Source organism: Leucoraja erinacea, chromosome 36 (assembly GCF_028641065.1).
Source record: "Leucoraja erinacea ecotype New England chromosome 36, Leri_hhj_1, whole genome shotgun sequence".
Taxonomy (NCBI): Eukaryota; Metazoa; Chordata; class Chondrichthyes; order Rajiformes; family Rajidae; genus Leucoraja; species Leucoraja erinaceus.
In genome coordinates, this window is record NC_073412.1 from 12,511,625 (window position 1) to 12,525,245 (window position 13,621).

The following is a 13,621-nucleotide window of genomic DNA, read 5'->3' on the forward strand; positions in this document are numbered from 1 at the left end:
CACTTTGGCCAGTTGCTAACTTCATTTCGCAGCAACCCTGACACAAAATGCCCTGCAATTCCTCCAGTCACATGTCAAATCCAACCACTCTTCTGGTGCCTGGGGAATAGAGACTGAGGAATAGAGGGGGGAGCTACTGGGGGGACTCCCAGTCTCAAGAGGGTGAACTCGAACACTCAATACAGTCCCCGAGCACATGCTGCTGGCTTCCAGATGATTAATACATCCCCATAAAACTCACCTTGCACTCTCCATCCCTTAGAGGAAACCCCTAGCTGTCCACACTTTATTTGGGATATAGACCTGTGGCCTACTACCAGCATCCTGGTACATGCCCTCATCCATTGTCCAAGACACACATTCACACATTTTCTATTCCCCAAAATAATTTCCAGCATCAATACACTTATTATTTGGTATTTTCTGCACTTTGTTTAGATCATTATATCTGGATCATTTCCACCATGTCAGTGCACAATCAATAAGCTAAGGAACTGCACCACAAGCAGGTAAGTGGTGGAATTTGCTTCATTTAGTCTGCAAGTTTAAGCTAAATTGCATTTCTATTAAGTGGAAAATATTCAACACCATCCTGTAGGTACCGTATTTCCCGGCAATGGAGACACTATTTATTTACCCTAATATAGGTCCCGAAAATTTACCTGCGTCTTGGAGATTGAAGGTTAGGTTGTCAGCTAAGAAAGATAGATTTGGCTAGCCCTCAGTACAGCAACATCAAGAACAATGTTGCTGTACTGAGAGATAGCCAAGTCTATCCCCCATTGCTGGCAGCTGATTGACATTCTCTGGCTGGGTGGCTAGGCTGATGACGACATTCTACCAGGACTAAGGTGCGTTTCCCAAGGCGGGAAGACGGAGCAGCTTTTCGCTGGGGCAGTGGCCATCCTCTGGAGTTGAGTTGGCCAAGCAATGACAATCTAGTAGCGACTGCTCCACGGAACCTGCCACGCCTTCGACCCTGGAACTGTGTGACGTGGAAAGCAGTTGTAAAAGGACAGCGCCGCTGGAGGGGGGGGGGGGGGGGGGGGGGAAGAAGAGTTCCTTTCCACAGCGTGTGGAGAGTCTGGCCCTGGTCAGCAAGACCTGGCTGCACAAAGTAGCAAACTGGGCAGGAGCGTTGAGAAGGAGGGGGCCGGGGATCATGCCAGCAACTCACTCAGTAGCTCTAGTGTCAGTGAGCAGCCGCCGGGACCAGACAGCACCTTCTGCTGGCCCGCCCGCCAGTCACCACGGTGTCCTTCAGCACAGGCACAACAGGTCGGTGGAGGTGGTGGTCGCTGGGTAGCTACTGGGCGGAAGGCTGGCTGTTCCAGCCCGGGCTCTCTCTCTCTCTCCCCGTTACGTGATCTCCCCGCCCCTCACACCTGAACCGCACAGTGCATTGTGGGACAGGTGAACATGGAGGCTCCCCGGTCCCCATTGACCCAAACACTTGATCCTGTCCCGACAGCCCTTTTCTCAAAATTTAGCAACTCAAAACTGGGGGCGAGTCTTCGACGCAGGTGCATCTTCTTGGCCGGGCAATACAGTAGGTCTTTACACTATGCATTATTATTTGTGTGAAGCTCATGGAAACAACGTCATTAAACATATTAACCGCCTGATGTGTGATGACTGGTTGTATCTGGCCCTGCTCCATATGTTCTATAAAAGACTCCAAATTATTACCAGTCAGGGGCTCTATCCAAGGGCTATCATTATAGTCAAGCACATTGGTTCTCAACTTGCCTCAAGTCTATTCTACCATACCTCTGTGTCATGGGCTACCTTAACCATTTCCATGGACATAACATTTCTAACCCATTTTACATGCATCTCTAGTCCTCAAAGTCACATTATTTCAAATCTAACCAGTTGAACGTTGCCCAATCTTTCCTCATTTGTCGGGTATAAGGTTCTTGATTCATCTGCATTGGCCATGCCCGAGGTTTGAACATTTCTCTGGTCTCGGTGACCAGAACCACACACAGTAGCCAAGAAGCCACTGATCAAAGGTCTACAGCAGTGGTTCCCAACGTGGGGCGTACGCCCCACAGGGGGGCAATTTGATTTTTAAGGGGGGCAACTGAGGAGGTCTGGGTCCAAATTTTCGATTTTTATTTTTTTGGATTTTCCATCAGGTAAACATATGTAGTTTATGTTTCAGATGTTATTTTGAGTAAATAATTTTGTTTGGGTAAAAAATGTCTTTATTGTGTAATTATTACATAATCACCGCGCCATCGCTCTTCATGCACGTCGCACGAAGCGCGCGAGGCCATGGGAGAACCTTATTTATTGAATTGGATTTAGAAATGCGATTCAAAGAGCTTTTGCTAAGTTAACCTTATAATATCTATTTCCTCCGTTTTCTCCCAAGGGAAAGCAAGGGGGGAGCATCAGGAATTTCGAGGTGATTAGGTGGGGCATGGCCAAAAAAAGGTTGGGAACCACTGGTCTACAGCTTAAGCAGCATAAAACCTACCTTGTACTCCCACTGATCTAGAAATAAAACACAACAGTGCATTTGTTTTGCTAATCTATACTCCACAGAGGATACGGTCAGGAAACATTGGAAGATCTCTTTCCAGATTGTCTTTAAACTTGTCAGATATCATAATACATTATATCCAAAGAGCAGCATCTTTCTCCAACTTCCAACATTCATTTCTAATTTTCTTTAACAATAACGCTCTTTTAAAGTTATTTGCTGATTTATTGCACTCCAGTACAACCAAGAGCCAATCAAAGAACCTTGTCCTTTGATTGTCCAATTCCAAGCATTAATTTCTCAATCTTAACTAGTGGTAGCAAGAAACGATTCTTTAAATTAAACATCACTCAACAGAGTGGCAATTTCACTGAAAGCAACCAATTTAGTCTCGTCAGGTTCTAAAGATGCTGTCCATTGGGTTTTCAAGATGATCTCAGATCTCAGATTACTCAAGGTAAGCAGTAAGTGACTAATTCATTACCCAGCTTTGAGCAGTTTTAAGGGTCTGAATTTCCCCCATTCTTTTTGGTTTCACCACCTTCATGAATCATTTGCAGTTTACCTCCTGATGTAAAGAGCGGTTCACCATGCTCCTCCACAACTCTGACACCTGCTGTGAACTGGCCAGCATGTCAACACATTAGTCCTGGGGCAGATAGAGGAAGCCAAGTGGTCACCAGTTTTGCAGCAACAACAGGGAATTTGGTTTCACTCTTATAAATCCATTTCTGACAGACCTGTTAATGCGGAGGTGCAAAATGAACATTGCTACCTCAATCCCAGAGCCAGTGGCTTGCAGCATTGCCAGCTAGTACAAGACTACTAGTCAGTGTAGGACTTTTAATGAAAGCAAAATAAAACAACCGATTGCACGTCACATCACAAGAGGAAATGACTTGAGGTCACTCATTTTGTCATGTACGTACTTGTTTATGCTGGCATACATCCATAAACACAATCTAGTTTTTATATATAAAAACATCTGGTCCGAATACAAAATACATAGCAATTTTGAGTATTTCTAATTTTACAATAATCATAAACGGCATTTTATTTGAAAGGTTTTTGAATAAGCTGTTTGAAATGACTAGCAATCACGTGCAGGATCAGAATGTAGAAACAAAGAACTTGCAGGTGCTGGTTTAATGAAGGAGGACACAAAGTGCTGGAGTAATTTAGCGGGTCAGGCAGTATCCATGTTCTCCAGGGATGCTGCCTAACCCGCCGAGTTGCTCAAGCACTTTGTGTCCTTTTATGTGCAGGATCAGGACAAGTTAGAAAGTGTAATTTTAACACTGCTGATGTTAGCCCAGTTCCGATGCATATGGTCAGAGGGATTCATAGGACAGAGAATAGTACAGCACTGGAACAGGCCCATTGGCCACAGTGTCCATGCTAAACATGATGCTGTTGAACTAATCTCCTCTACCTGAATGTCATCCATATCCATCCATTCCCTGCATATCCATGTGTCTATCTAGGCCTTTTAAATGTCATTATTGTATCGATTCCACAAACAACCCAGGCAAACACGTTTTAAGCACCCACCTTTTTGAACTTGTCCTGCACACTTATTTTTAACTTTACTCCTTTCACCATAAAATGTGCTTTAATCTTTGACATTTCCACGCCTGGAAGAAGCTCCTGACTGTCTACTGTATCTCTGCCTCTCATAGACACCAGAGGCCATTCTAGTTATTAGTTTCATCAAGCGGAGCCTGACAGTATATTTATGAATCGGTGCAAATATGCTTTCATTATGATTATTCACTATGTAAACCAAATTAAAAATCTGGTATTTAAGAAGGAACTGCAGATGCTGGAAAATCGAAGGTACACAAAAAAGCTGGAGAAACTCAGCGGGTGCAGCAGCATCTATGGAGCGAAGGAAATAGGCAACGTTTCGCCGGCCCGAAACGTTGCCTATTTCCTTCGCTCCATAGGTGCTGCTGCACCCGCTGAGTTTCTCCAGCTTTTTTGTGTACCTAAAAATCTGGTAACAAGTTTAGATCCCAGTTGAGACCTCGGTACTGTACAGTCATATTATTTAGTCCCCCAATCATTCACAGCACTGCCCCCCAAAACACTGCGTGTCAGTTAGTGACACTGGTCTACAATGCAACTGCTTTGTGACAGAGAATCAGAAGTAAGTGCTCACCCTGAACCATGATGCACCACCACTGCTGCCAGGTCGTACAGACAGCACTCAGGACCACTGTTCTCAGGCTGCAAAAAGGGGGGAAAAAAAGGATCAGATGTTCAATAAACACATCAAACTCACACTTTAAATGGAGACATAAGAAATAGCAGATGCTGGAAAAACTCAGCGGCAGGCAGTATTGGTGGAGGGAATTGACAGATGACATTGCAGGTCAGGACCTTTCTTCATACTCAATTCAGTCTGAAGAAGGATACGGAGCCAAAAATGTCACCCATCCACTATGTCTGTCCCGTCCCCCCCCCCAGCAGCATGTCTTGCCAAAGCATCCACCCAGCAGTTTTTAAACCAACCACCAGGTTGGTTGCTGTTTCTTACCAAGGAACTTGTTATCAAGAGAAGTCATCAGTGGAAGCAATGAAATACTCACTCAGTTACAGATCAATGACATTATTCAAGCTTCACAACAGAACTCAGCAAGATAGATTGGGACCAGTAAGTTTGCTGTATTATTGAGATATTGCTTAAAGGATTAAGCAGTTCCATAAATGTCCTGGCCAATATTATTCCGTTTGTAGTTTGTCTTAGTTTTAGTGATACAGCATGGAAACAGGCTCTTCAACCCATGCTGACCATCAATCACCCGTTCACACTAGTTCTATGTTATCCCACTTTCACATGCATTCCCTACAGGCTAGGGACAATTTTTGCAGAGACTGATTAACGTACAAACCTGCACGTCTTTGGGGCGCGGGAGGAAACCGGAACACCCAGAGGAAACCCACGTGGTCACAAGGCGAACATGCAAACTCGACACAGACAGCACCCGAGGTCAGGATTGAACTCGGGTCTCTGGCACTGCAAAACAGCAGCTCTACCCGCTGTACCGCCCTATCTGTGCTGTCAGTTACCAACATAATTGCCTCCATCATAAACATCTTGCAATTTTTCATACAGCAAGGATATTCTAATCACAAAAATTGCTGCCGCATTACATTGAAAAGTCTTGGTCAGACACAGGACCATATGGCATAACTGGGAAAGAGGTACAGCAGCTCGGGTGCTGCACTTTAATTAGCCCACGGTTTCTAAACCCAGGCAAACAGCATTACAAGGATTAAAGCATCTGGCGATTCATTGCAAGGTGGAACCTTACAGTACTGCACCATAGCTGTGGAGTTGGGGGCAGGGGTTTAAAGGTTCACACCAAGTACCAGTTTCCCATCCCATCCATAATCAGATCCATTAGTTTTCTCCAGACTGGAAACTAACCAATTAGTTTGTTGTGCTCACCACACAGCATTTATTAATACATTCATAAATCTGTCGATGGGCTCCTGTCATTATGAAAATTCAACAGATGCAATGCAGCGATATCGAAGTTAACGGTTAAATAGATTCGGAGAGCTTTGGACCAATGTTGAAATTAGTACAAGATTAAAATCCATAAACACTTAATTACGTAACAAATTTCCACAGTACCTACAACTTATTAATCAAGTTTCTGGTTAAGAAGGAACCGGCAAATCGAAGGTAAGACAAAAATGCTGGAGAAATTCAGTGGGAGAGGCAGCCTCTTAAGGGTCTCGACCCAAAACATCACTTTTTTCCATCACTCCATAGATGCTGCCTCACACACCGAGTTTCGTCAGCATTTATATCTGCCACTTATTATTCAAGCATCATTTGAATTGTGCAAACAAAGCAACGGAGAGAGTGATCCATGATGATCAGCGCAGGCAGTTGCCGGGTAACTTGGCAAGTGGAACGTGTGGCAGCCTGGCAACGTCACAAGGCAGCCTTCAGTCTCCTCGTAAGTACAAAGACGTACGTTTGATAAACCAACGAAAATTGATTGGTACACGTTAAACTTTTATTCTCATTTACGATACAAGAAATTACACATTCTAGGCTGATGAACAAATATGAAGCAAGTAGTATGATTAATGCCCATGTCCCACTTAGGAAACCTGAACGGAAACCACTGGAGACTTTGCGCCCCACCCAAGGTTTCCGTGCGGTTCCCGGAGGTTTTTGTCAGTCTCCCTACCTGCTTCCACTACCTGCAACCTCCGGCAACCACCTGCAACCTCCGGGAAACGCACGGAAACCTTGGGTGGGGCGCAAAGTCTCCAGTGGTTTCCATTCAGGTTTCCCAAGTGGGACAGGGGCATTATACTTTAATGGGGGCAAGAACATGAATTCAATTAAACAAAACACCTCAAAACTAAGGTTGCTGTACTTTAAAAACTCTTCCATTAGATTCAGCGAGTTACTGTAATTATAAAGAATGGTAGATTTCAACTTTCCACCCATTACAGATAATGCTCACTAGCCAATGGCACAAAACAATTCAACTGAGGTAAACGTTCTCATCTTCCATCATTTGAAAAGGGATTATACAGAGACATTTCAAAACACACAGATCTGACAGCTTGACCATCAGACCTTGCTTTATTTTTAAAGTACACGCAGGGAACCACAGATGGTGGAATCCTTGAGCAAAACACAACGTGCTGGAGGAGCTCAGCTGGTCAGGCAGAGTCTGAGGAGGGAATGGAGATGCAAGGATTCTTCAGAAGAAAGGTCCTGACGTGAAACATCATCTGCCCATCCCCAGCACACATGCTGCATTACTTCAGCACTTGTGTTTTGCTTTCCTTTAAGATCAGTAAACAAACCCACTAAAATATGGAGTGAATCATTGACTGAAGTTTCAGAGATGCTATTTGGGGATTATTCTGGGAAACGTGCATCACTAACTGATTCCCCAAGGTGCATTCCTCACCCTGCCTTTCTAATCTATTCCACTTTTGCCTGCATGTGAAGACTGGCTGATCACATGCCCACAGTCACAACTTTTGCCACTTCTCACCCAACTAAATATTGCCAATCACCGCATCCTTGGCTTAGTTTTTCTGCAGCGAGGAAGTGGTTAGGATGTACAACTGTTCATTCTCAAGACAATTGGTGAGCATCCTTTGGGGTTACTCCGGCATTTCATTTTCAATTCTTAGTGTTGATGTTTTAATGAAGATTGGTTCAAAGTTGCCAGCTCATTGCTTTGAAGGGGAATAGTACATATCGGGTTTGACACTGAGAAGCATACAGCCTGTAAAAAATATGTATTTTCTCTAAAATACAGACTCCAAATAAGACAGCAAAAAGTCCTGTGTAAATTATTGTGCACAAAGGGGGAATATATTAGTTGGTATAGTATCAAAATCTCAGGGCAAGCACATAAACAAGCATGTATGGAATTTATCCCTGTGCTCAAGACATGTGCCATTTGTATATTATTATATTACTAATGCTTGCAGATTAGTTTATTATGCTGATATATACGACACTAATCTGAAATATACCCCTGATAATACATTTCGAAAGAGGTTCTCGTATTTCAATGCCATTTCTAGTGTTTTTTCAAGATTTCATGCAACTCTTCCTCCCCTACATTGAGGGCCCCAGCAAACAAAACATTCAAACTATGTAGACAGGGTAATGAAACAGCACAAACTCTCAAGCTGCAAACACTTACACAGGGGTCTTATTCAATGGCAAGATGTATTCTCGGGAAGCTGAGCCTTTATACACAGGTCAAGTTTCCCAGAGGCTGCCAGGTGGAGCACCTGGCATAAACCCCCTGCCCTCCGCACTGCTCCAGCAATGAAACTTCCCAAGGTTCGGTGTGGAGAGGCTGCCTAATGAGCCTGCTGATGAGAAATTCTACTGAGTTTTTACACTGTGCAACCAAACAGAACCGAGGAGACAGCAGTTTCGAGCACATCCAAACAAAGTAGTGACGAGGAGCACAGTGGGATCGGCATGGTCTGTCATCACAGGGCAGTTTCAGGTGCCCCAACGATACTAACACCCCCAAACCTCATACTTCAACAGCACAGTGGTACTGCTGGTAGAGCTGCTGCCTCAGTGCTAGAGACCCAGGTACGACCCTGACCTTGGGTGCTGCTGCCTGCGTGGAGTTTGCATGTCCTCCTTGTGTCATAGAAACATAGAAAATTGGCGCAGGAGGAGGCCATTTGACCCTTCGAGCCAGCACCACCATTCATTGTGATCTTGGCTGATCATCCACAATCAGTAACCCGTGCCTGCCTTCTCACCATATCCCTTGATTCCGCTAGCCCCAAGAGCTCTATCTAACTCCACATGGGTTTCCTCCGGGTGTTCCGGTTTCGTCTGAGTGTTGGGAATGGGGGATAACATAGAACTAGTGTGAATGGGTGATTGATGGCTGACATGGACTCATTGGGCTGAAGGGCCTGTTTCCATGCTGTATCTTTCTATTAATTCAATCAATCAATGTTAAGTAGTTGCATCACCAGCCCTACCCCAGCCAATATCTCCACACCAAGCCAAGGGAGATTCATTACTCGGAGAATATCAGGGTTCACACGGGTTCCCAGTACAGCAGTGGGAAACCAGGGGTGTCTGTTTAAACCACACACTAGCATTTACCCGTGCTCCATCTGTAGGACCAGGAACTCCACCTAGAACCACTGCTCTAAATAGTGGATCGAGCTAAACAGGGTACCAGCACAATGAAAATAACCAGAGATAAGGAAACTGTGTGAGCCATCCACAAAATATATGCCTGATCTACACCAATAACATATCACAAACACATTGCTTATACTATCAAAATCTTACTTTTACCCAAGTATGCTTTGCAACATATGAGGAATTTGATTTGCCAAACAGTAATACATTTTAACATAGACATCCACCACAGTGACTCCTCCACATTACTCACTGTGATGGAAGGCAAAAAAAAGTTCAATCTCTTCCCTTCTTTGTTCTCCCGCAGTCAGGGGCCTGGAGCCTTCCGTTGACAGGAGGCTCTTGGCTCCCGTAGCTGGTGGTCAGGCCCTACACTTCAGGGCGATCAAGCTCCTGCATTGGGGGGGATGTCAGCTCCCCTGCACCGGGCGATCGACCCACTTCAGCTTCCCGACATCGGTCTCTACCCTAGATCGCGAGCTCCTCGAAATCCATTGGAGCATTGATCCCAGGCAAGGGATCGGCTCCGATGGCAAGTCCACGTCCCCACGGTGGAATACAAGTCAGTCCCGAGCAAGGCCACCAGCTCCATGATGTTAGGCTGCAGAGCGACCGGAGATACGATCCGGAAAACAATCGCATCTTTGGCAAGGTAAGAGATTGAAGAAGTTTCCCCCGACCCCCTCCCCCACATAAAACATACCAGAGAACATTAACATTAACTTTTAATAAAAGTAATTAAAATAACAAAAAAGACAAGACAGACAGACCCGTTGGGGTGGCTGCCATCACTGGTGGGACAAGACAGGCAAAGGCAGCAGGGTTATAGACACAAAAAGCTGGAATAACTTTAGCGGGACAGGCTGGAGAGAAGGAATGGCTGACGTTTCGGGTCGAGGCCCTTCTTCAATGGTCTTTTATTGTCACAAGTACCAATTAAGGTACAGTGATATGCAAATTACCATACAGCCATATGGGAAAAAAAGCAACAAGACACCCAACTACATAAAAGTTAACAAACATCCACCACAGCGGATTCCCCACATTCCTCACTGTGATAGAAGGCAAAAAAAAGTCCAATCATCTTCCTCTTTATTCTCCCGCGGTCGGGGCAGTCGAACCATCTGTTGGGATGGTCGAAGTTCCCGCAGCTGGCGATCGAAGTTCCAGCGGCTTGGAGTTCCCGAAGTCGGTCTCTGACCAGAGACCACGAGCTCCACGATATTAAAGCCAGCAAGCACATGGTTGGAACTCAGAGGTCGATCCCTGGCAAAGGGACCGCAGGCCCCACGGTTAAGGTCTCATAGGCCCCCACAGTGGAGCTCAAAAGTCGGTCTCCAGCAAAGGCCGCCAACTCCTCGATGTTAGGCCGCAGTGCGGACGGATATACGACTCAGGAAAAAAACGCATCTCCATTGAGGTAAGAGATTAGGAAAAGTTTCCCCCCCAATCTCCCTCACATAAAACAAGCTAAAGAACACTAAAAATATACATTTAACAGATACGATTAAAACACAAAGGAGGAAGGGACAGACTATACTCTGAAGTCTGAACTGAAGTACTTCCACTGGGTAGCATCACCAATACCTGCGAGGCAGGTATTGGTGATGCTACCCAGTGGAAGTACTTCAGTTCAGACTTCAAAGTATAATACATCCTGAACCACATGCTCCCCAAGCCAATACCAAGCTGTCAATGCAGTTATTCTGTAACAATCTAAATCCTTCTGAAAAACCGGCAAACAATGTGAGCGCGTTTACCTCCAATAAGAAGCACTTCATATCTAGAGCCTGCAGAGGGAACTCTACATATGTATCTATCTTGTTCCGCAGATAAGCTGTCCAATGAAATCTTTTCAGATGCAAGCATAGCACCTAATGACAAAAAAAAACAATAAAAAAAACAGGTTTAAAAGATTAAAAACTAATTCAGTTACACAGTGTGCAAAGTTTCCTTGAAAACCTCGGGCTGCAACAAGAAAAACCATAGATCATGTCATATTACAAATTTAATGCAATAAATAAATTAGAATTTCAATAAATCCACTCACTGCCGTTACCAGTCAAGATTGTATATCATCTTAAATGATAAATCAATATTTAACATTGTATTTAAAAAGGTCTGAATTATGGGTTCTCCTTAGTGCAGATTGTACATAAAGAGAACCTGAAGCATATCTAATCCAGTTACAACAGCACAATGGAGATAGCCAGAGATAAGGAAACTGTGTGAGCCATCCACAAAGTACAGTGCAGTCAAATGCCTCATCTACACCAACAGCATATTGCAACCATATAACTTGTACAATATCAAGACAGGCAAAGGCAGCAGGAGCACAGAACATCCACACGCACATGCTCCCCAAGTCATATGGTCATATGACAATTAGGCCATTAGGCCCATCAAGTCTACTCTGCCATTCAATCATGGGTGATCTATCTCTCCCTCCTAATCCCCAATACCGATACTAATCAAGAATCCACCCATCTCTGCCGTACAGATATCTATTGACTGCCTCCGCAGCCTTCTGTGGCAAAGAATTCCACAGATTCACCACCCTATGACTTAAGAAATTACTCCTCATCTCCTTCCTAAAGAATCGTCCTTTAATTCTGTGGTTATGGCCTCTAGTCCTAGGCTCTGCCACTAGTGGAAGTCAATACCAAGCTGACTTTGAAGTACAGCACCATCCATTGCTGTTGGGTCTAACTACCGGAATATCCTCCCCTGGAACTGCCTTCCACTCTACTTGGCCAGGAGTACCTTCGCCAGTGAATTCGCTGGGCGATTCATGGAGGCGACTCAACACTCGTGGGCAGAACTAGGGATGGACAACAAAGACAGTCAGCAATATAGAGATTCAAATAAATGAAAAAAAAATGGTCTTCATAACTGTGTTTGATACAGCCCGGTTCTGTCAGTTTGTCATCAACATTATTAAAACATGCAACAGTCACGCAGACTTAAAGTCTAAATTAAGAAACAAAGAGTTCTGTAATCAGTTCACATTCTGGATTGGGCACCCCACAAACTAAAAATACATCCCAAATCATTAATAAATACAGCTAACAATCTAATAGGTAAATACTAGAACAGGCAGACAAATGAAATGCAATGTTCTCATGCCTTTAATGAGCTACAAACTCTACATCATCTCAAAAGTAGAATTTTTTGATCCAACAAAATTGAATCAGAAAACATGCCCCACCCAGGGAAATCTGAAGAAGAAGCTGACAAAGTTGCCATGAAAGCAGCAAACTAAAGAATGTTGGAACATTTTAGAACTCAAAAGACAACGAATTTGATAAAGTCAGAGAAGACAGAATATGGAATTTGGCTTCATCAATGAATACAGCAACTTAGTCACTTCACATCCCAAAACCAGAAAATGGTGGAAACACCAAACGGAACAGCGTTTGCGCAGGCAGAAACAGGGCATCTTTCAGGTTTTCCCGTCATCCACTTTCATTATGATATCGGATTGGTTTTTGGATTGGCACGTGAATATGCAGGGAATGGAAGGATACAGATTGTGTGCAGGCTGATAAGAGTTAGTTTTGGCATTGTGTGTAAGAAAGAACTGCAGATGCTGGTTTAAACCAAAGATAGACATAAAAAGCTGGAGTAACTCAGCGGGTCAGGCAGCATCACTGGAGAGAAGGAATGGGTGACGTTTGGGGCCAAGACCCTTCTTCAGACGTGCAGAAGGTTTGAAGAAGGGTCTGGGCCCCAAACTTCACCCATTCCTTCTCTCCAGAGATGCTGCCTGTCCCGCTGAGTTACTCCAGCTTTTTGTGTCAGTCTTGGCATCATGTTCAGCACATCATGGGCCGTAGGGCATGGCCTGTGCTTTATTGTTCTAGGTTATATAATTGACGTGAAGTGTTAACCATTTCTCTCCATGAATGCTGGCTCTACTCAGTATTTCCAGCAGATTCTGGTTTATTTCAGTTTTACAGTATCCAGAGTTTTATTCCTTTTAAAAAGTACTAACCTTTGGCAACTTTTGAATCCAAAATTTTTTGGTGGACTTCTGTCGTTTTTTACACTTATGGCACATGTACAGCTCGGTTTCATCCAGCTCCTCCAAGTCTGTGAAACTTCGTAGGCAATCTGCAACAAAAAGTCCAGCAGATTAATATCAGCAACTTCACAAACCTCATTTGTACCTGCTTGTTTAGACGCGGAAACATAGAAAATAGGTGCAGGAGTAGGCCATTCGAGTCAGCACTGCCATTCAATATGCTATGGCTGATCATCCAAAATCAGTACCCCGTTCTAGCTTTTTCCCCATATCCCTTGATTCCCTTAGCCCTAAGTGCAGGGAGGTTCTACTGCTTCCTGGGATGGCAGGTCTTTCATATGAAGAAAGGCTGGATAGACTCGGCTTGTACACGTTAGAATTTAGAAGATTGAGGGGGGATCTTATAGAAACTTACAAAATTCTTAAG

General features: G+C 44.2%; 1 protein-coding gene across 2 annotated transcripts in view; it reads right to left on the minus strand.

Annotated features, from left to right (window-relative positions):
• Window positions 1–13,621, minus strand: part of usp3 (ubiquitin specific peptidase 3) — an 83,773-nt gene that overhangs the window by 3,722 nt on the left and 66,430 nt on the right. For both annotated transcript variants that reach the window (XM_055662735.1, XM_055662734.1), the window contains exons 12-14: window positions 13,165–13,283; window positions 10,931–11,044; window positions 4,653–4,720 (exon numbers count right to left, since the gene is read on the minus strand). In XM_055662735.1, the coding sequence (XP_055518710.1) occupies window positions 4,653–4,720; window positions 10,931–11,044; window positions 13,165–13,283 (301 nt within the window). The remainder of the gene's footprint in view (window positions 1–4,652; window positions 4,721–10,930; window positions 11,045–13,164; window positions 13,284–13,621) is intronic.